This window comes from Zea mays, chromosome 10 (assembly GCF_902167145.1).
Source record: "Zea mays cultivar B73 chromosome 10, Zm-B73-REFERENCE-NAM-5.0, whole genome shotgun sequence".
NCBI lineage: Eukaryota > Viridiplantae > Streptophyta > Magnoliopsida > Poales > Poaceae > Zea > Zea mays.
In genome coordinates this window covers 139,768,450-139,791,318 of record NC_050105.1, presented here as the reverse complement: position 1 = coordinate 139,791,318, position 22,869 = coordinate 139,768,450, and the positions used below count along the sequence as shown (strand labels likewise).

At 44.6% G+C, this 22,869-nt stretch overlaps 1 protein-coding gene across 1 annotated transcript; it reads right to left on the bottom strand.

Annotated features, from left to right (window-relative positions):
- Positions 1–3,267: 3,267 nt before the first annotated feature.
- On the bottom strand, positions 3,268–5,755 carry LOC103641961 (dof zinc finger protein 1). The gene is made up of 2 exons (NM_001365168.1): positions 5,529–5,755; positions 3,268–4,604 (listed from the first exon to the last, which is right to left on the bottom strand). The coding sequence occupies exons 1-2, from the start codon at positions 5,553–5,555 to the stop codon at positions 3,504–3,506; spliced, it is 1,128 nt and encodes a 375-aa protein (NP_001352097.1). The 5' UTR covers positions 5,556–5,755; the 3' UTR covers positions 3,268–3,503.
- Positions 5,756–22,869: the final 17,114 nt, after the last annotated feature.

Genomic DNA, 22,869 nt, shown 5'->3' with positions numbered 1-22,869 from the left:
CGGGAGGATAAGGAGGGGGAAAGTTTTGTCCGGTTTGGGCATGGTGGAGGCCTGACTCCTTCCGGATAACCGTTAAGGTTAGGACGTACGGGTAAGGAAAGAGATCCGGCATTCGGGTCTCGCGACGGTGAGATCGCAGAAACCGGGCTAGTGGGTAAAGTGTACCCCTCTGCGCAGAGTTGAAACCTATTCGAATAATCCGTGTCCACTGGTATGGATGAGTCCGGTGTGGTATGACAATTAGAACTTTCTCTATGAATTTCAAGAAAAGGGGGAATGTGCGAGTGAATAAGTGTTAAGAAAGAACTAAGGCCACGAGAGCAGGAAGCTCAGTGGTGGTTGAGTTTTGGTTACTTTTAAAGACAATGGGTTAAACCTTCAAGCAACTTCCTTTCTCTAAGAAAAATGATGAGTGACATCAACTCCACCAAATTGAGCATGTACATCATAGGTCTCTTTCTCTCTACGGGAGCGGGGTGGGCTTGCGGAATACCTAGTGTATTCACCCAGATTTATTTATGTTTTTCAGCAGCCGAGGACTTCTTTTCTGCTATGCTTGATTAAGAGGGCTGTGTCTGCACCCAGTTCTGCCTGTGGCTTGGGCTAGTGTATTTTCCTACTGCGCTTCTCTATTTGGCTCTCTCGAGCTTGTACCCCGGTATTGTAATAAATTTATCTAAACTCTGTACTATTTGAAGTAAGGAATGTGTTTACTAGCCTCCTGGACTAGTAATTGATTCACATTTGAGTCCCAAAGGATCGGGACGCTTCAGGGGCCCAGCTTCGGGTTCAGTCTCTTGCCCTAGAGCTTTAGAACCAGAAATTTCAGTTGTTTCAGGACTGACAGCAGCCCTTTGCGGAGGTGTGCTTGAAGATTTGATCGTTTCCAGTACATCTAGCACATTAGCCATTCTCTTTCTTTTTGGAGTCACTGCTGGCACTTTTGGATTTTTTACTGTCTCAATGTTTGCCGCAGGACTCAAAACTTCTGATGTTTTGGATCCCTCAGTTGCTACTTTTACCTCTTCCATTTTTTCTGAGAACGGCACTTCGGCCTTCTCCTTCGTTTCTGATAACAAAATTTTTGATTGCTCTAATTCTATCTTTGTTGGCACTTCGGCCGTTTCTGCGACTTCTGGCAGCAAGGTTGGCTCGATTGGTTTTTTAGCTTCGGTGGCCGAAGAAGTTTCTCCGGTAAACTCAGGCACCGAAGCTGGTTCAATATACCGCGGCCGATGTGTAAGGACCTTTAACTTCTTTCTTTTCGGTTCTGGCTCGCTAGGAGCAGTTGCAGCTTCTTCTTTTGCAGAGGTTGTGTTTTTCCTCTTCTGCCTTCGAATGGGATAGCAATAGTCAGGGTAGACAAACCCGATTGCATCAAATACCCGATTCAGTCTCTTCTTTTTTCGGCCTCCGAAGGCTGCTGACATCGCAGTGTCTTCGGCCTTCGAATAAGCCCCAAGCAGTTCATCACTTCAATTTTCAATACTTTTTAACCAGTCATCATCTGGCTCAACAAACTTATCCCCAAATTTAAAAGTGTACTTTAACCTGATAAGTTCACCTTCGTCGGCCTCTTTTACGGTTTCTTGTGGCATTTCCCATTTCTCTGCGAGCGGCCATACCCTGAAGGCAATGTGCTCTTGTACTAAGTCCCTCGTTCCAATAAAAGAACAGATAACGTCGAAGGCCCTCTGGCATTCTTCGGCAGCCTCATTCATTTCAACCTTCGGCCTCCGAAGGCCGAAGCTTTGCCAAATAGGGCGCATGATTATACCCTTGATATCTTCTCGTACTGTCAGATCATTCTTCACATAAAACCACTCTGTCATCCAATCTCCGGGCCATCTCTTCCGAAAGGTTGGCACGGGGCAGCTTGACCCGGACCGGGAAACGAAACTATAGCAGCCAAAATTATTGTGATACTGTTCCTTATCCCAAGGTTTTGTTTCATATGATAATTCATGTATATTGCAGAAGCTTTTTGCGTCAGGCTTCAGACCTTGGCTTTTCACGGCCCACACGAAGATATTCAGCCTTATAATAGCCTCGGGGGTAAGTTGATGGAGATAGATTTCGAATATTTTCAGCACCTCCACAACGAAGCTGCTCAAGGGAAATCGCAGTCCAGCCTTCAAAAAGCTTCGGTACACTACAACTTCATTCTCTTCAGGATGTGGGCAAGTCTTTTCCCCTTCGTCCGCTCTCACAATGGACAAATCCCGGAAATACCTTCCTCTCATATTAGCAAGATGATTTTCTTTGATAGTTGATTTACCATAAACTGAATGGCTTGGTCGCCAGGGACGATCTTCGGAGTCTTCCCCACCACTGTCCACATCATAGCTGTCACTATCACCAGTATCCTCAGACAAACCTTCTAGAATCTCCTTGGTGATCTTTTCTGTGTTGGTCTTTGACATCGCTATAAGAAACCCCAGATTTTTCTCTTCGTCGAGGCTTAGTTTCGTCTCAGCAGCAGTCTTCTTATCTTCGGACATCTTCGGAGACACTAAAAACTATTTTCAAAGCCGAAGCTTCAAAACTAAAAGCTTAAGCAAATCGTAGTGCGCAAGAGCTAAAACTTGAGTAAGCGGAAGCAGTTGGCTTGAGAGCGTGTCAAATGCGTTTGCGGTATGGCCCTATTTATACGCCAAGTGCGTTGAAAATTGAAAGACCCGCTTGTCAGTGAATGTTGCTATTCTAGCAAAGGGAAGGTGTTTTTTCGGACCTTCGGCGTAAAGCCTTCGTCCAGATCGCAATCTAAATTTATTATTTTGAACAAATTAATATTGCGAGGGGCTACTGTTGGGGACCTTCGGCATCCGAAGGTCCTCAAAAACAGGATTTAATAGTGTTTCTGGAGTATAATGTGTGAACATGTATCTTCGGACTCAAGTCAGGCATCACTGTAGACCAGAATAATACGAAGGTTGGTGAAGCGCCGAAGGTGCAAGCAGGAAAGCTTCGGCGAGACAGCAGCAGTTGAAACCGACTTAAGGATGAAAAGGCTATTAAGACCTCGACAGAGTACTATATGTTTATTATCAAGTGTAAAGGGCATTAATGTAATTTTGTACGGGCTGCGTCCCGTGCCTATAAATAGGTGAACAGTACTCCCGTACCGTTCACGCTGACTTGGCATTCGCTTTTTGCGTCACGCTTGTATTGTCATCTCATTCCGATTGAAGGTACACTTGTAATTCAGCGGTATTTCTGTTTATACTTAATAATAATATATAATTGTTAATGTTGTCTTTTATATCCTTTATATTCCATCCTTCGTCATTGTTTAATAAATTTATGAAGGTACGTCCTTCATAACCTTCGTCCGTAAACCATTATATCCTAAGGGAAATAATGCTTTGGAGGACGAAGGACCTTAACGATTAACACTTTTCTATGTTGCCTTGTTCTTAACTCATAGCATTTGAGAACAAGTCACCAACACTTTGCATGCATGAAACCATGCATGGCGCCGCCCCCGTGTGCGTCATTCTCCATTACCAAGAAGCGCCACTGCCGCCGATCATGCTGCTCCAGAACCCCGGCGTGTCGTGCCCGGCACCGGCACCGCGGCCGCCGCCTCCGCCTCGCTCCTTGTTGTGGTCAAACTGATCGTGGCTGCTATTTCCGTCGCCGGCGCCACCGGTTGCACTTGCACCACCTCCGCCCACACCACCACCTCCAGGGCTAACCGGCGGCTTCAAGTCCTCGAAAGGGAACAACAACCTGCCCGCGTTGCCCGGCACGCCCTGCGGCAGCCCCGCGCTGGAACCGTACCCCGCCGCTGCGGCAGCACCGGACGACCCCGGCCCGTGCGCGTCCAGAGAGAACCCGAGCGGGCTCTGTGACGATGGTGGCGGCAGCAGCGGCGTGCGGAACTCCCCGAGCGCGAACCCTGCCGCCGTGTAATCTCCTCCTGGCATCTGCAGCGGCATGTAGCAGCCGGAGCTCCGCAACAGCTCCGTTGCCGAGAGCGCGCCGACCGCGGGCCCCGCGCCGCCGCCCCGGCCATTGCTCGTCATCCCGCCACCCTGGTCGCACATGTCGTTGCTGCTCTCCAGGCTCGGGAACGCCGCGAACTCGGCGGCGTGCAGGCCACCGTGGTGCGGGAACGCTAGGTTGAGGTCGTCGTGCGCGCCCTCGTGCGCCAGCTCCGGACTCTTGGACGCCGCCCCCGGTGTGCTGGCCATGGACGAGCTCGTGGCCGAGGAGGAGGTGGAGGCGGACGCCGCCGCCGCCGACGAGGACGAGGACGAGGACGAGGACGAGGAGCGCTTGTTCTTGCGGGAGCCACCGCCCACGGGGACGCTGCGGAGGGATCCGCCCTCCGTCCAGTAGCGGCGGCACGTCTTGCAGAAGTAGCGTGGCTGCTGGAGGCTGTAGTTGTTGTAGTAGCAGAATTTGGTGTTGGTGGAGTTGCACCGCGGGCAGTTGAGCGCCTTCTCCTTCTGCGGCCGCGCGCGCCGCTCGGTGCTACCCGCGTCCGTCAGGGGCGCCGCCAGCGGCGGCGGGTTCGGATTCGAGCCTTGGCTCGGATTTGCAGCCCCCGCGCTGGCCGCCATCAGCATCTCCTCCAGGGGCTTCACCAGCCCTAGGCTCTGACGACAACACGCGCATGGTGCAGCGACAGCACATCATTAGAACGCGGAGGATTATCAGGACCAAGTCAGTTTAACAACCACAGCAAGAAGCAAGAACAAGTGAACAAAAATAGCATGTGTGGGCGGCGTGCAGATGCAGCAGGGAAGAGGCGGGGAGCTGGACGTGGAGATGGTAGAATCTCTATGGCACACAACTAAGAAGTAAGAACCACACAAATGGATACAAAGACGGATTAGAGAGAGAGAGAGAGAGAGGGAAAAGAAAAAGGGTGAGGAAAGGTAAAGGTGATGAGGGAGGTCGGGGAAGAAAAGATGAAGAAAGAGAAACACAACACACCACAGCACAAAACACACCTTTGCTGCTTGTGCTCTTGTAGGGTTGTGCTGTGTGTTTCAGTACCGCTGCTGCACTGCAAGTCTGCAACACATCACCCTGGGACAGCATGGTTGTTCTTTTGATGCAAGGGGTGGTGAGCCGAGGAGAGAGAAGAAAAGCCATGGAGGGAGGGGGAGGATAAAAAAGATGATAGAGAGGAAAGGGGGATTGGAAAGGGAGGAAGAGGAAACGAAAGGTGGTGGTGGTGTGTGTGCTGGGCCGGGTAGCCAGCAGCAGAGGATCAAAGCCACAAAGGCCTCACCTCCAAAAGCTACGGATGATGAGTTAGACGCTGATGATGGTACGCATAGATCTACACGAAGGATAGAAAGAAAGAACAGAACCCAAGACCAAGAGTCGGAAGTAAGCATGAGAGATCATGGCCTGCAGGTCTCATCAAATAAAGCGCAGCACGCACCAAGAACAAGGCGCAGAGACGAAGATGAACGCCAACAGGGATCGAGAAGAACAAAGGCCAGATTCTCACAGATGCATGTGTTTAATTGCGGTGCAGAATTGATCTTTGATTTGCGAGACAAATTTACCTGCTGCCAGTGGGCTGCTGCATCCATGCAAGAACTCCAGTTCCTTTGCTACCCCCACAATTCCCGAGGGGGGGGGGAGTTGGAGAGAAGGGATGATGGTGGAGAAGATGCGCCTCCGCTAGATGGATTTCTTGAGCACCGAGGAGGAAGAGAGAGAGAGAGAGAATGCCTCCTCCTCCGCTCCGTCTCCTCTCCGCGCACCCCTCCTCTCTCTCTTGTCCAATTAATAGCCAATCTAGCAGTGGGGGATTCTTTCTTAAAAAAATAATTTATGCTAGCTCCTCTCATCTGCTCGCTTCGTCAGTGATGGGAAAAGAATTTGGAGCGCTGTGTTGGGCGGCCTGCGATCGCTGCCAATTTTTCTAGTTGTGCTGTTGATAAGTAGGCAGCTGCCGGGAGGGAGCATGCGTTCTAACTCTCGTGAGGTGAGGAGGTCCACAGCAGTCAACAGGCGAGGGATTCCACACCGGAACGCGGAGGAAGCCACCAAACCAAGGGACGAAGCCCTGGCAGTTGGCGTTTTGTGGTGCGGACGGCTGCGTGGCACGTGCGGCCAGCCCAGCCCAGCTTCATTCCCTGGGCCGGCGTCACTGCTGCTTTTTCCCGTTCTCCCTTTTGCTTGGCACATGCGGCATGGGCATGGCACCTGCTTCTCTCATATTTCCAACCGGAAACTATATAAATCTTTCTAGACGTATTGTCTTTGTTATATATATACTCTCTGTCTAAACAAAAACGTGATTCTATATACGAATCTGAAAAGCACTTTTTCAAATTTATACCTAGAATTGTATATTTAGAGATAAATAAGGTAGTATAACATATATTTAGATTTTTAAATATACAATATAAAAAACAATTAATCCTATATCACATATGGTATGTAAAGGCAAATTATATATGAAATATGAAAAGTTATATATAGCATCGTCGGTGTAGTTGTGAATCTCTTTGTCGTGTCCATATGTGGTTCATATAATTTAATGTTTTTTTTTTGTTCTACGGCGTGGTCCTCATGTGGATGTTTTGGCACTTTTCTTGTCGCTTTTATGGTGGCCCTCTTATAGTTGTTTTACCACTTCTCTGTTGTCGTATATCTCTAACGGGTGCTTTGCCACTTCTCGCATGCATACTTTGCTAGCAATGTCTTGTTACTCTTCTTTGACGGATGCACGTCAACACAATTACGCGTCTACAGAGTTAGGAGTATGATTGTTTTACCTGTCTGTTTCCGTGTAACCTAATAATCGCACTCTAACAAACAAATGGCCACCCACAATTGACTAGCAGATGAGAGAATTTTATTTTTACACAATTACACGTCTTCATGGAATGGATTCTCCACCAGTTGGCACGAATGCGCGATCCCTATGTAGTATGCACTGTTTTTTTTTTAATGAACCCCACCATCGGTCGATCACGTTAGTTAGTACAAGTTACAAGTTTGAAGTTTCAACGCCAAGTCCGCGTGCCCTCGAGTCGACTGTCACCTTCGTGACATCACCTCCCCTCACCGTCTCCGCCCTCGGAAATGTATATAAGGAATTACTCTCTTCGTAAAAAACAAACGGCTACAATATGTCGATTAATCTTGTTTACATTAAATTAAATTTATGGTGAACAGTATTTGTATCTCTATATAAATTTATTAAAATAGATATATTAATATAGGTAATCTAATAGTAGTTATTTTTATTATAAATCTTTATATTTTCTTATAGAGATTTATTTAAAGCTCGGGCACTGTTTAGTTTTTCGAAAAAAAACAAGAAATGTTTTGCACCATAAACGGAGTAGGTATGATTTCAGTAGATCCGTGCCGTGGACGGGAAGAACACAATGAGCGAATAACGAACGTCACTGTATTGCCTATAGGTCATATCAAATCTGTCGCGCATCTGAGGACCCAACTCGTTGCACCGCGTCTTTCGTGTATGCGCGGCTCTTTGACAACGTCTCACGCAGCAAAAGGGTCCCATGTCCTAGCCAACGACGAACTGTGCTCTCCAGCGTCATGTCACTGTGGAACCGGAACACGTACACCGGGAAGATTTGACGTCGCGTGTGGCGCATGTGTAACGTTGCCATTTGCACATGCACACTACTCATCAACGCATGCATGTCTGTCAGTTAGTGTAGCAGTAGCACTATCGACAGGCACAAACAACACGCAGCGGCTCCTATTCGCAGGTCAGGTTGTTCGCCTGGCCCGTCAACTCCACTAGCTATAGCCTATAGCTACTGTCAAACGCGTTCCGGATTGACACGTCGTTGGCGACGGCGCCGCAGCACGCAGCCGCGCAGTGGATGGAGCGAAGGGGACAGGAGCCCAGAACGAGCACGTCCTCAGTGGACGCGCCGACGCCCGGGATGACCAACAATAAACACCACGCGATACGAGAAAGCGCCTCCCCAGTCGTTATGGTAGTCACCACTTGTAATACTCAAATTTGTATATAAAGGAATATGGTGGATTTCCACATTTGGTGTGCCTTATTTGCATCATAAAAAGAGCACCTATGTAATGGAGAATGACTAAATAAAACAATGATTCAAAAATAAAAGAAAGTGCATTTGTTGGAGTTTTTATGTTTGTGCAGTAAATAAAAAATAATAATAATGACTAGAAATTGGATTAAGCCCTAAATTAAACCTAGGGGTTTTCAAAAAAAAAAAAGAGAAAAGAAGAGGAATGATACAAAAGTATAAATAATGTCATTACACTTTTAAAATTGGTATTTTTCATTTCACAACATGATTGGAGAATAAATTTGCACAAGGTTTGAATACTAAATTCGAATTTGAGTTCAAATTAATCCTTGAAATGGGGAGAGAAAAGAAAATAAAAAGAGTAAAGCAAAACCTGCCTCATGGGCCGCCGAACCCTCATTTCGGCCCACTTCCCTTCTCTTTCCCCTTGGCTCCGCGGCCCGCCTAAGCCAGCAGCGCCCACCTGCGGGACCGACTGTCAACCGGGCCCCATCTGTCAGCCACCCCGTTCCTTCGCTCGGCTTGCGCGCGGTTCGCTGCTCTGTGGGCCCCATACATCAGCCACCCGTTGTCCGCAGCTCGGCGCGTGTTGCGCTCGGTCACTGAATTCGGGACCCCACCTGTCACCCCCTTCCTTCGCACGGCTGCGTCAACAGCGGACGCGTGATCCGCGGAGCACCTTCCAGGGATCTCGCCGACGCCGTTGCAGCTGTGGCTCAGCCCACCCCTATATCCGGGGCCACCCCCCTCGAAACCTATCAGCTCCATCCACCCAGACCGCGACGCGCAGAGTACAGGCGCCGTCGCGCGGAAGTGAGTCGAGCCGAGTGCGCCGCCACCGGTGATTCCCCTCCGTGACTGCGCTCGGATCCGCACAGGTGGTCGAGGACGTTCGCCGGGAATCAGTGAAGCTGCAGGAGCCTTCAAGTCGAGCTGAGAGCCACGAGGAACTCGGGAATTGCTCGCCGGAGACAGGCGTGGTCGCGGATCCGCGCTTCACCACGGGCCGATCACCACCGTGCACCATCATCGGTGAGATGCCTGTACCTAGTTCCGCCCTTACATCAGTTACGTTTTGCCTCTGTTGGATCGAAGGTTGGGGCCGGGAATCGCGGACCCAGACCACTCCGGCGATGCCTCACCGTGGCTAACTGGTGGCGCCGCCGCACCTCGTCGGGGCTCAGGGACGAGCGACCCCAGCCGTTAGATCAGGCGTTTGCGGCCACGATTGCTCTTGGCGCATACCGCTTCGGGGCGTTGGCGAGCACCGTCCGATTGAGATCTGACGCGTAGGTTCTAATTAGGCTATTTTAAATCGTGGTCGCGGATCACCGATCCAACGGCCACGGCAGCGTACCGGTTCGTCGCTGTTAGATCTAATCCTATACGTCCAATCAAGATCCAATGGCCCTGAGAAACCCTAGCGCTGTGTGTGAGTAATTTGCATGGAAGCCCCTCGGTTTGGTTAAAACCAACCCGCCATCCATTTGCACTGTACTCTGAGTCTATAGATTTTTACCCCGAGACCCCTGCGCTTCTTAGGAAATGAGGCCCAGTCCAGAGCACGTTTAAAATGTATAAATGAATTAGTAAATGTGTTTTTAATACAAAAATAATTCCTAGAACTTAGTTAATTCATAGAAAATTCATTTTAGCTCCAAATTTAGCCATTCCAATTTCTAAAATTTTGTAATAATATTCACTACCATTTAGTGTCTCTGTTTTGGCATGAAAACAGTAAGAACATTAATTTAACATTTAATCCTATTTTAATCACATTAAATCTTAGAAAATTCATAACTTGAGTTCTATAACTCCAAATTTAATGATTCCAATTCCTAGGATTTCATTTTAATGTGTATATTTTTACTGTATATTTTATTTACATGTTTGGTGTGATGTTGATTTTGGCTATACTATGTATGTATTGTGTTGATGCGAATAGACGAGCAAGCCACTGTGGAAACTGAGGTTCAACAAGTAGAGGTAGCTGAGCAGGAGCTCATTGAAGGCAAGTTGTGCCCTTGATCACTTCTTTTACCTATTCATGTTCTTATTATTCATAATGATCTGCATAGGATAATTTTGCTGGGACCCAATAGGATGCCCTAGATTTTGACTATCTTTATACCTTGCTTTACCACTGGTTTTACTACTAAAGTTTTGGGTAGTTCATGCTATTGCTTTATGTGGATTTGGGTATAGAGATATTCATCACTCATTGTTATACTATTTATTGTTATCTGTTTTATTCTTCCTTGCTCATGTTAAGATCATTATGTTAATGGGAACATGGAGAACCACCCGGGAAAACAGTGCTACCACAAGGGTTTAATGGGACGCCCTTGGCTGATTAACTAGGAAAGCTAGTGGAGGGCTACCTTACCCGAAAGGGGCAAGGGCAGTAGGGGAGTGGTCAGTGTAGGGAGGTCCCTGGTTGATTTTGCTGCGATGGCGGTCAGCCAGGAACCCTGCATTGGAACTTCCTATAAACTGTAGCGGGTAGTCTGAAGCTAGTGGAACTTTGTAAAGGCCTCGTAGTGTTGCCCTGCCTCGCTTCCTTGGTAGAGGTGTATGGGATTCATGACCCCTTGGCAGATGGGTAACACGGCTTGTGGGTAAAGATGCGCAACCTCTGCAGAGTGTAAAACTAGTATACTAGCCGTGCTCACGGTCATGAGCGGCTCGGACACTCACATGATTAAATTATGAAACTTAAACTTAACCTGTCATTTCATCGCATTTGGGATTATTTTTACTATTACTGTTCTTTATTATTATTAAGGTTTGGTATTTACTTACACTTAGTAATTGCTAATAAAACTTTGATCAACTTATAAAAGCAATGCTCAGCCTCAGCCTTTATTTCATTGATCAGCCTTACACTTCATGAACTCCCACCTTTGGTGAGTTCATGCCACATTATTCCCCACGACTTGTTGAGCTATGAACGTATGTGAGCTCACTCTTGCTGTCTCACACCCCCCCACAGGAGAAGAACAGGTGGTTCAGGAGGAGCCGCCTAACACCGAGGAGTTCGATCTGATCTAGATGGCGTTTCTCAGTCAACATTGGCGCCGACGATCCTTAGTTCGTTTTATGTTTACACTTTATTTTTTTTGTAATAAGTCTTCCGCTATGTAATAAATACTCTGATGATTTATGACATTTATCTCTATACACTCTGTTATTATATATGTTGTCTTCTTGGCGCATGTATGAGATGCACCCGGCTTTGTCCTTTAAAACCGGGTGTTACAGAAGTGGTATCAGAGGAAATGTTGACTGTAGGACGAAACCTAGATAGAAATGGACAAACCTTTACCTACTTATCTTACTCTGATTCTTTCTATACTTATCTTATCTTGATCCTGTCTCACCTTTTGCTGTCATATTCTGATTACTCTTATCTCTTCTACTCTTAGACAAGATGGATTTCACACCTTGGAATCCCTACCCCTATGACATTTTAAGAGATAGGAGGCCTAAGATCAAATCAAAACTATTTTCTTTAAAAATGTTGTTTGATTGTGCTGATGCTAAATGCCTGATTTGCTTCTTTGATTGATTGAAATAGTATAGATGGACATCTTAGCATGTACCACTATAAGGTATTGTATTAGCTTTAGTAGGTGACACACTAATCTAGTTAGCTAATAAATCCCCCAAAGTAACATGATTGTAATTACTGCCTTGTCTACTGCTCTTTCTTACCATATGTATCTAACTCAGATGGTCAATACCAGGAGGGGTGGTGGAATTGATTTGCCTTCTAACCAACACACTCGAAGGATATATAGACAACCTCAGCCACAGCCTGCAGAGATGAATCCTCCTAATCCTCCACCAGGCGGAGTTGACCCACTGGTTGCCGCTCAGATGGCGGTGATGCAGCAAATGGCGGACACCATGGCTGATATGCGTGCCCAGATGCAGCAAGAACGCCAAGAGATGCGTCAGGAAAGAGAAGATATACGCCAGGAGTTGCGCCAGGAGAGAGATGAGATACGCCAAGAAAGGAGGGCGCAACAACAGCAGCTGCAACAACAACTTCAACAACAGCAACAGCAGCAACAAGTGCCATTACCTCCACCACCACCACCAGTTCCACCTCGTGATAAGCACCGGGAGTTTATGAGTCATAAGCCACCGACCTTCGCCAGTTCGCCAGATCCACTTGATGCAGACGATTGGTTGAAGTCAATTGAGAAGATGCTGAATATTGCACAATGTACCGACCGGGAGAAGGTTTTATATGCTTCTGGACGTTTGACTGGCCCTGCTGCTGATTGGTGGGATTCTTATACTGCTGCCCATGATGCTGCTGATAATATTACCTGGGCAGAGTTCAGTACGCAGTTCAGGAACTACCATATTCCAGCTGGGATGATAAAGATCAAGAAGAAGGAGTTTCTGTCATTGAAGCAAGGCAATATGTCAGTTAGCGAGTACAGAGACAAATTTATTCAGCTGTCGAGATATGCTCCGGAGGAAGTTGCTGAGGATGAGAGGAAGCAGGAGCACTTCATTGAAGGACTTAATGGATGTGAATCATCTAGGCCCCTTTGGTAATGTTTTGGTAATCAATGACAACTACTTGTGGACTAACGATTCTTGGAGAAATAAGAATGCAGGGTTGGACCACAAAGAAATAAGATTGTTGGAGAGTCATACGCATTGGTTGTGGATCAGATGAAGGCAAAGGTATAATATAGGTTTTGCTTTTGCCGGTCTTGAGGAGTTTAGAGAAGATACCTGACCGGATTAGTAGGCTAGATAGCCGTACTATTAAGAGGGGTCAATGACTTAGATCTGTGTAAAACTTAGTGCCTCATAGAGCATCAAGTAGTTGCATTTACATAAGGACTAACAGCGCTTCTCATTTCATGTGTTAAAAGTTCATTCCAAAGCATGTTTGAATTTTGAGAAGTCTTGGTCGCGCGGACTGTCCGGCCCTAGGGGGCGGACTGTCCGCGATCCTCCAGAGGGTCCGAGGTTTGACTTTTCTGTGATTGACTCTGTATTCTTTTGCACTGCGGACCGTCCGGGCCTTAGGGCCGGACCGTCCGCAGTCCTGACCAAAAGAAGGGGGCTTCGGGTCAGTCCCTGAATTATAGGCGGACGGTCCGCCTGTGAGGCGCGGACGGTCCGCATGTGTCTAACTCGTTTTGGACAGGGACTGTGTGTTTTTATTGAGTTGTACTACGGACGGTCCGGGTGACCAGTCCGGACAGTACTGTCTCAGGTCGCGGACGGTCCGGGATTTATAGCCGGACGGTCCGCGTGTGTTAACTCCGTTTGATCCGAGGCTCAGGTGTTTGAAATTGCCAGGTCGCGGACGGTCCGACCTTGAAGGGCGGACTGTCCGGACCCACCTTTTGAGTCGACTCTGACATGTTCCAACGGTCATTATAGCCGTTATGGTGTACGGCGGACCGTCCGGCCCTAGGGCGCGGACGGTCCGCGCGTGCGCAGAACTGCCCTCTTTTGTGCATAACGGTTGGTTTTAGATGGGGGCCTATAAATAGAAGGGTAGCTCGTGTGTGAGTCCTTCTCAGGCCATTCCTTGCACACATTGAGCTCATTTGTGATCCTCCAACTCACTCTCTCACACTCTTTGCTTAAAGTTGCATTCTAGTGAGAGATTGAGGGTTCCTAGTGCATTTGCATCATTTGGTGATTCTTGAGGCACTAGGTGGTACACCGAGCAAGCGTCGTTGGCTTGTTACTCTTGGAGGTTGCCGCCTCCTAGACGGCTCGGGTGATTGTCTCCGTCGAGCTCTCCAAGAAGATTGTGGAGAAGCCGCGGTGTTGATTGTGAGGGGTTCGCGCCTACCTCGTCGGAGCGGCAAAGGTGACATTAGTGGAATCGAGGTATTGAGTGATTTCTTGTCCACTTGGCTCAAGATCAAGTCGTGTCTTGATAGAGGAGCAAGTGAGAGCTTGAAGTCCACCTCAACGTGGATTAGGGGTGATCGGCAAATCACCGATACCACGGGATAAATTTCGGTGTCCATTTCTTCTAGCATTACTTATTACCTTGCAATTGATTAGTGTTTTGCTTATAGTTCTTCAAGTATTCAATCTCCGTAGTTGTCTTTCATACATTGTTTACTTATTGACACTAGTAAATTTATTTCCCTTGTTGTATTGATTAAATTTACTTAGTATTGTTGTTTTTAGTCAAAACCGTCTATTCACCCCCCCTCTAGCCGGTGTCCTAGATCCTACAAGTGGTATCAGAGGCGAGGACTCCATTGTTTGTGGATCTAATCATCCCGGAGTGGGACAAAATGGCTAGTAACAACAATGTGCACATAGGGAAGCCACCGCACTTTGATGGAAACAATTATGATTATTGGAAAATAAGAATGTCAATGCATCTTAGAGCAATGGGTGGAAAAATTTGGCCAATTGTCAGAGATGGATTTGTTGTATTGAAGGAAGATGAACCATCCGTTAGTGATAATGAGAATATCCTCACAAATGATCAAGCCATGAATGTCTTTTATGATGCTCTTGATATAAATGAGTTCAATCGTATCAAGAATCTCACAACCGCTCATGAGATTTGGGTAAAACTAATGGAAATTCATGAAGGAACTACAATTGTGAAGAGTGCCAAACTATATGTGTGCAAAGGGAAGTTTGAGCAATTTATTATGAAAGAAGATGAGAGTGTATCCGATATGTTCAATCGATTGAATGAGATTGTAAATGAACTCAAAGGACTTGGTTTTAATGTTCCGGATGTGGATTTCACACACAAGTTCCTTAGATCACTTCCGGAGAAATATGAGACTATTGTGACAATGCTAGTAAGGAGTGATCTATCTACAACCTCTCCAACCGAAGTATTGGGAGAAATTCTCACTCAAGATATATTTAAGAAGTCACAAGCCAATGCTTTAAGTTTGGCAAAGAAGGTGAAAAATGAATCTATTGCTCTCAAAGCCAAGGCCTCAAAGGCAATTGAAAAGGAAGATAGCAATGATGAAGAAAATGAAAGTGAGAGTGATGGTGACATGGCTTTATTTGTAAGGAAATTCAATAAATTCATGAAGATGAAAAGAGGTCAACCTAGAAGAGGTCAAACATCTAGAAGAAATGCTTTCAATGATAGAAAATGTTTTGAGTGTGGGGAACCCGGTCACATTGCCATGAATTGTCCAAGCAAGAAGAAGAAGGGCAAAGATGAAAGTGACAAGAAGAAAAAGAAATACTATAACAAGAAGAAAGATGGCAAAGCCTACTTAGTTGAATGGGACTCGGATGATAGCTCGGATGACGATGATGATGACACCTCATCCAAGCTTAATGCCGGAATTGCCATCAAGGAAGCTCCCTCACTCTTCTCATCCCCCCATTGCCTCATGGCAAAGGGAGATGCTAAGGTAAAAATCATCACCGATTTAAATGATATAAATGATGATGATGATATCGATGATGTTGATGATGATGGCTATTCATATGATGATCTTGTTAGAATGTTAGGTGAGGCCGATGACTACATGCACAAAGAAAAAGAAAAATTTAAGGCCTTGAGGGAATTGTATAAAAACCTCCAAGTGTCTTTTGAGGAGCTCAAGATCTCTCACAATGATCTCAAAGAAAATTGTGAGAAGCTTGCGGATGCTCAAAAATCCTCTATTGTGCATGAAGTTGAGGTGGTCACTAAGGATGTTGGAGTCACTTGTGACTTACTTGATAGTCTTACAAGTGAACCACTACCCACTAACTCTATTTGTGATAAATGCAAAATTTCTCTCAATGATAATATTGCTCTTGATGAATCAAAAATTATTGTTGAGAATGAAGTGTTAGTGGATAAAATAAATACTCTAACTCATGACCTAGAAAAGGCATATGGTGGTAAGAAGAAGTTGGATTTCATATTGGGAAGTCAACGATGTTCTCTTAACCGTGAAGGTCTTGGATATGTTCCCAAGAAAGGAAAGAATGCTTTTGTAAAGCAAAAGACATTGTTTGTGAAAGAATGTGACAAAGTGTGTCACAAGTGTCACAAAAAGGGACATGTTAAGAAAAATTGTCCCAAGTTCAAACATGTATCCTCCACTTGTTTTGAGCATTGTTATGTTCTTTCTCATAATGCAAAAGGTGTTCATGCTAAATTTGTTGGTACTTCAATTGTTGGAAACAAAAAGAAAGCTATTTGGGTGCCAAAGACCTTGGTCACTAACATCCAAGGACCCAAGCAAGTTTGGGTACCTAAAAGAGATTGATTTCCTTTTGTAGGTAAACTACAAGGCGGGAGGGAATCATTGGGTGTTGGATAGTGGATGTACTCAACACATGACCGGGGATATGAAGATGTTTACCCAAATGAGTGAGGAAGATTGTTCCAATTATGATAGTATCACATTTGGAGATAATCGTAAAGGAAAGGTTAAAGGTTTGGGTAAAATTGCTATTTCAAATGATCATTCTATATCAAATGTGCTATTGGTTGAGTCTTTGAATTTTAATTTACTTTCCGTAGCTCAATTATGTGATTTAGGATTTTGTTGCAATTTCACAGTTGAAGATGTTATTATCTCTAGTGTTGACGGTAGCAATCTTAAATTTAAAGGTTTTAGACATGAAAATCTTTATCTTGTTGATTTCTCATCTAATGAGGCAAAGCTCACAACTTGCTTATTTTCAAAAGCTTCACTAGGTTGGTTATGGCATAGAAGACTTGGTCATGTTGGGATGAAGCAACTCAATCGGTTAACCAAGCATGACTTAGTTCGAGGCTTGAAAGATGTGAAGTTTGAAAAGAACAAATTGTGTAGCTCTTGTCAAGCCGGTAAGCAAGTGGCAAATACTCATCCAAATAAAAGTCAAATGTCCACTCATCGACCTTTGGAATTACTTCACATGGATTTATTTGGGCCCACATCTTTTGTAAGTATTGGTGGTAATTCTTATTGTCTTGTGATTGTGGATGACTATTCAAGATTTACTTGGGTTTATTTTCTACGAGACAAATCCAATGTGTTTGAAACATTCAAGTCATTTGCTATATTGGCTCAAAATCAATTTGATTTCGACATCAAAAAGGTTAGAAGTGATAATGGGTCGGAATTCAAAAATACAAGGATTGATCAATATTGTGATGACAAGGGTATCAAACATGAATTCTCTTCTAAATATACCCCAGAACAAAACGGTATTGTTGAAAGAAAGAATAGAACCCTTATTGATATGGCAAGGTCTATGTTAGCGGAATATAATATATCGGATTCTTATTGGGCCGAGGCAATAAATACCGCTTGTCATTCATCAAATAGACTATATTGTCACAAACTCTTGAAGAAAACTCCATATGAATTGCTCATTGGTAGAAAGCCAAATATCTCATATTTTAGGGTATTTGGTTGCAAATGTTATATTTTGAGAAAGGGAAGCCGGCTTTCTAAATTTGAGAAGAAATGTGATGAGGGTTTTCTTCTTGGATATTCATCAAATAGTAAGGCTTATAGAGTCTTCAACAAATCTCATGGTATTATTGAGGAAGCATATGATGTTGAATTTGATGAAACAAATGGGTCTCAAGATGAGAGTGATAATCTCGATGATGTTGGGGGAACTCAATTGAAAAATGCAATGAAAACAATGGCCATTGGTGAAATAAAACCTAAGGAAGATGATGATGAAGATAGTGTAGTTGTTATTCCTTCATCCTCAACTATAAATGAGGAAGATCACCAAAGCCAACAACTCGATGAAACCTTGGATACTCATGATCAAGGTACTTCAAGACCTACGGTTCCTCCCAATGCTTCAACAAGCAACTATCAAACCGTATCAAGAATTCATCATTCCATTGTGAAGGATCACCCGGTTGATCAAATTGTGGGTGATATTAGTAAGGGTGTTCAAACTCGCTCTCGCATAGCTTCATTTTGTGAACATTTCTCTTTTGTATCTTGTATGGAACCTAACCGTGTAGATGAAGCTCTACTTGATGTTGATTGGGTGAATGCAATGCATGAAGAATTAAATAACTTCGCTCGAAATAAAGTTTGGGAGCTTGTTGAGAGACCAAAGAACCACAATGTTATTGGTACAAAATGGGTGTTTCGCAACAAGCACAATGAAGATGGTGTGGTAGTAAGAAACAAGGCAAGATTAGTTGCACAAGGATATACTCAAATTGAAGGATTGGATTTTGGGGAGACATTTGCTCCCGTAGCAAGATTAGAAGCAATCCGGATTCTACTTGCTTATGCTTGTGCACACAATATCAAGCTCTACCAAATGGATGTAAAGAGTGCCTTTCTAAATGGTAAGATTAGTGAACTAGTGTATGTTGAACAACCTCCCGGTTTTGAGGACCCCAAAAGACCTAACCATGTGTTCAAGCTTTCTAAAGCTCTCTATGGGCTTAAGCAAGCTCCACGCGCTTGGTATGAAAGGCTTAGGGATTTCTTGCTTTCCAAAGACTTCAAAATTGGGAAGGTTGACACTACTCTATTCACTAAAAGAATTGGTAAAGATTTATTTGTTTGTCAAATCTACGTTGATGATATTATTTTTGGATCTACTAATGAATTATTTTGTGAGGAGTTCGGAAAAATGATGTCAAAGGAATTTGAAATGTCTATGATAGGAGAATTGAGCTTCTTTCTTGGCCTTCAAATCAAACAATTGAAAGATGGAATTTTTATAAGTCAATCAAAATATTTGAGGGACATGCTCAAGAAGTTTGGTTTAGAAAATGCTAAGCCTATCAAGACTCCAATGGCAACAAATGGTCATCTAGACTTAGATGAAGGAGGTACAATAGTTGATCAAAAACTTTATCGTTCAATAATTGGTAGTTTGCTTTATATTACCGCATCTAGGCCCGATGTTATGTTTAGTGTATGCATGTGTGCTCGATTTCAAGCTTCTCCTAGAGAGATTCACTTGAAGGCCGCTAAAAGAATTCTAAGATATTTGAAGTATACTCCCAATATTGGTCTATGGTATCCCAAAGGTGCTCAATTTGAATTAATTGGATATTCGGATTCGGACTATGCGGGGTGCAAAGTTGATAGAAAAAGCACCTCCGGTTGTTGTCAATTTCTTGGTAGATCTCTTGTTTCATGGTCTTCTAAGAAACAAAATTCGGTTGCTCTATCTACCGCCGAGGCGGAATATATATCGGCCGGAAATTGTTGTGCTCAACTATTATGGATGAAACAAACCTTATTGGACTATGGAATTATTTTCAAGAATGTGCCTCTCATGTGTGATAATGAGAGTGCGGTGAAATTGGCTACCAATCCGGTCCAACACTCAAGAACCAAGCATATTGATATACGACATCACTTCTTAAGAGATCATGTTGGCAAGGGAGATATCTCTATTTATTCCATTGGCACCGATGATCAATTAGCAGACATTTTTACAAAACCTTTGGATGAAACAAGATTTTGTTCTCTAAGAAGTGAAATGAATGTGATCGATATCTCAAATGTGACTTGAAGTTGATCACACATGTGTCGCCTTGCATCTTGGGTCTAAGTATGCTTTTTATGCTATTTATTTGGTATTATTTGTGCATTTTTCATTTCTAATTGCTCTAGATAGTTTAATTCAAAAATCTTGCATTTCTCAAATACATCATAAGTATATGCATGCATACCAACTTTTGGATTGGTCAACATGTCCATATATGAGCACCAATTCGGATTCGGAATTCAAAATCAGAAAGTGGACAGAAATTGGAAAAATGAGTATCAGGCCGCGGACCGTCCGCCTATGGACCGCGGACCGTCCGCAGCATCAGGAAATGGACAGTCCGAGCAGCCTCGCAGACCGTCTGAGATCATCAGGGCGCGGACCGTCCGCCGCCCCCGCGCGGACCGTCCGCGACAGGGCAGAAAAAGGGACAGAGCCCGCAGTCTTGCCAGTTGTGCCCACTCGGTTGTTCTCTTTTGCTCTCCTCTCGCATATACTCTCTTGTGTCGAGTGTGCGCGGACCGTGAAGAGAAGTTGCGTGCGGACAGTCCGACAGCTAGCAGCACCATTCACTCAACATGTCTTCATCACGGTATCTTCAAATCTTGTGGATTTAATCAAATTTCATCAACTTTGAGATTATTTGGGTTTCTTCTCTGATCTGAAATTGAGCAGTGGGTTTCAAAATCTGATTGGTGGGATTGTTAGTTCTTCTCAATATCAATGCTATGCAAAATTTTCAACTTATTTGGCTGGGTATTATCTGCAAAACCATCAAATTGAACACTTGTGGCGGCTAGGGTTCTTGGAGTCGCCCCTGGTCGGTCGCGGACCGTCCGCCTGGTGGTCGCGGACCGTCCGGGCCTCTGGCGCGGACCGTCCGGCCCCCTAGCGCGGACCGTCCGGACCCTGGCAGAGTGTTACCATTCCTTTCCTTCTTATAAGTGGCGATTGGTATCGATTATTTATCTCTAGCTGTCTGTCACCTTGTTGCAGTGGTTTTGGTGGTCTCCGCAAGAAACTTGCAGGTCGCTTTAAATCAAAGCGCCCTCGTGGCAATGATGATGATTATACACCGACCACTGATTCAGAGGCCCAATCCTCAGCTGGGGGCACTGAATCCATGGATGCTGAAGATTTTCTTAATGTTCATCCAGATTATCCCATTGATATCCAAGGATGGACTTATCCCAAGCGGCGATTTTCTATGGCTGAGTACTGCTCTAGACGGACTATGAACCAATATGCTCTGCCATCAGATACAAATATTCAGTTTTTCCACACTCAGCTGCAGTTTGACGTCTTTTGGGGCACCCTGGTGGATACCAACTTTCATAAGCATCAGGTGATTGATTGGTCCTTCTTGCTCAGTCAATCAGTCATGGAGGGTCTTATCCCCAAATTTGAAACATGTGGGTTATACCAGTTTATGGGGCAGCGCACCGATTTCAATGAAATGGCAGTTAAGCAATTCTTGGCTACCTCAGAGATTGATATTGCAGAAGAATCTATCACCTGGATGACTGGCTTCAAGCGGTATTCTGCTTCTTTTGCTGACTTTGCCGCTGCCAACAGTCTGAACTATGACACTATTTCTGCTGGGGTGGATCTATATACTGAAGATAACTTTGAGGATTTTGTGCAGTTTTATGAGCCAGCCAGGCTCGGTATACCCAGGAGCTTTGGAGAAACAGCAGGACTCAGACATCATCCTGCTGTCATCAACAAGATTGCCAGAGTCACCATTCTTCCCAAGAGTGGTGATAAGAGTAAAATTCGAGATAAGTTCTGGAACATAATTCATCACATTATGAATGGAGAAGTCATGAACATTGTTCTTTTCATGATGAGGCAGCTTAATGATTTAAAGATGGACAAGAATCAAAACTTGGCATATGCTCCATACATTATGGCTCTTATCAAATCCAAGACAAGATTTGAGGGCCCATGTGAGATTGTCCACACTCCATTCAGGCCTTTTAAGAATGAGATAGGGTTTCTCACCAGGCCACTCACTCCATTCCCAGATGATGAGGAAGACCCTGGCTATGAGGGTGGAGCAGCGCCTAATGTTGAGGAACAGCAGATGCCTCCTCCTCCACCTCCTCCTCAGCCTCAGCACTATTGGGAGCCTGCTCCAGGATATTTTGATCCTTATTTTCACAACATGCAGCAAGGGCTGGAGGCTCATATTGATACTCGATTTGAGGGGTTGATGTCACATGTGGATCACCGCCTCGATGACATGCAGTCTCGCTTTGACAGCAACTGGGATGCGCTCAACTCTGAATTTTCTGACTTTCGTGATCAAATTCACACTAATGTCACTGATCCCATCATGTCAAGGCTGAATAATATGCAACAAAGCTTTCAAGATAACATGGGTGCTCTCTCCAGTCAGTTTGATAATCTTTCTACAACTGACAACATGCATGATATCAGTCAGAGGCAGCAGCAGCTCCAGCAGGACTTTGCCCAGTTCTCCTCCCTGTTTGACACCTTCAGCACTCATTATTACAACATGCATCCTCCGCCTAGTGATCAGTAAGGCCTCTCCTTTGTGGCAATTGATGCCAAAGGGGGAGAGAAGTGATGAGAAGTTGTCAGGCGTCTCCTTCAGGGGGAGTTGGTGGTTCTATGTGGACACTAAGACCATGCATATGCATTTTATTTTTTTCGTGCCGTTTTAGTTTATGTCTTATGCATTTGGAACTTGGTTTGATCTATTAACTCTATGTCGTATGTCTGTGGATTATTATCTGTAATATTCTGTGGGATGAACTATGTTTTTAGCTCAAATTACTCTGTGTGTGGTTAATCGAGATGTGATTATAATTGCTGCGCTCACTCTACGAATCATCGCTTGTATGTCTCGATAACCATGTTTGTAGGAAAGTCTCCATCAAGCTCCAATGTATTATGTGTGTTATATCTTCAACTTCAAATAATCCTGCACACACTTAGGGGGAGCCTTTCTTGCATACTGAGTTTCTATTGGGATTTATCTATCTTTTGGACAGAACTTCAATTCAAGATAAGTCCTATGAAACTCATCTCCAAAATCTATTTTATACCTTTGGTATGAGAGAGATTTGGAGAAACTAAACTTCTCTTTGATATACTATGTGGTGTTGTCATCAATTACCAAAAAGGGGGAGATTGTGAATCATCTAGGCCCCTTTGGTAATGTTTTGGTAATCAATGACAACTACTTGTGGACTAACGATTCTTGGAGAAATAAGAATGCAGGGTTGGACCACAAAGAAATAAGATTGTTGGAGAGTCATACGCATTGGTTGTGGATCAGATGAAGGCAAAGGTATAATATAGGTTTTGCTTTTGCCGGTCTTGAGGAGTTTAGAGAAGATACCTGACCGGATTAGTAGGCTAGATAGCCGTA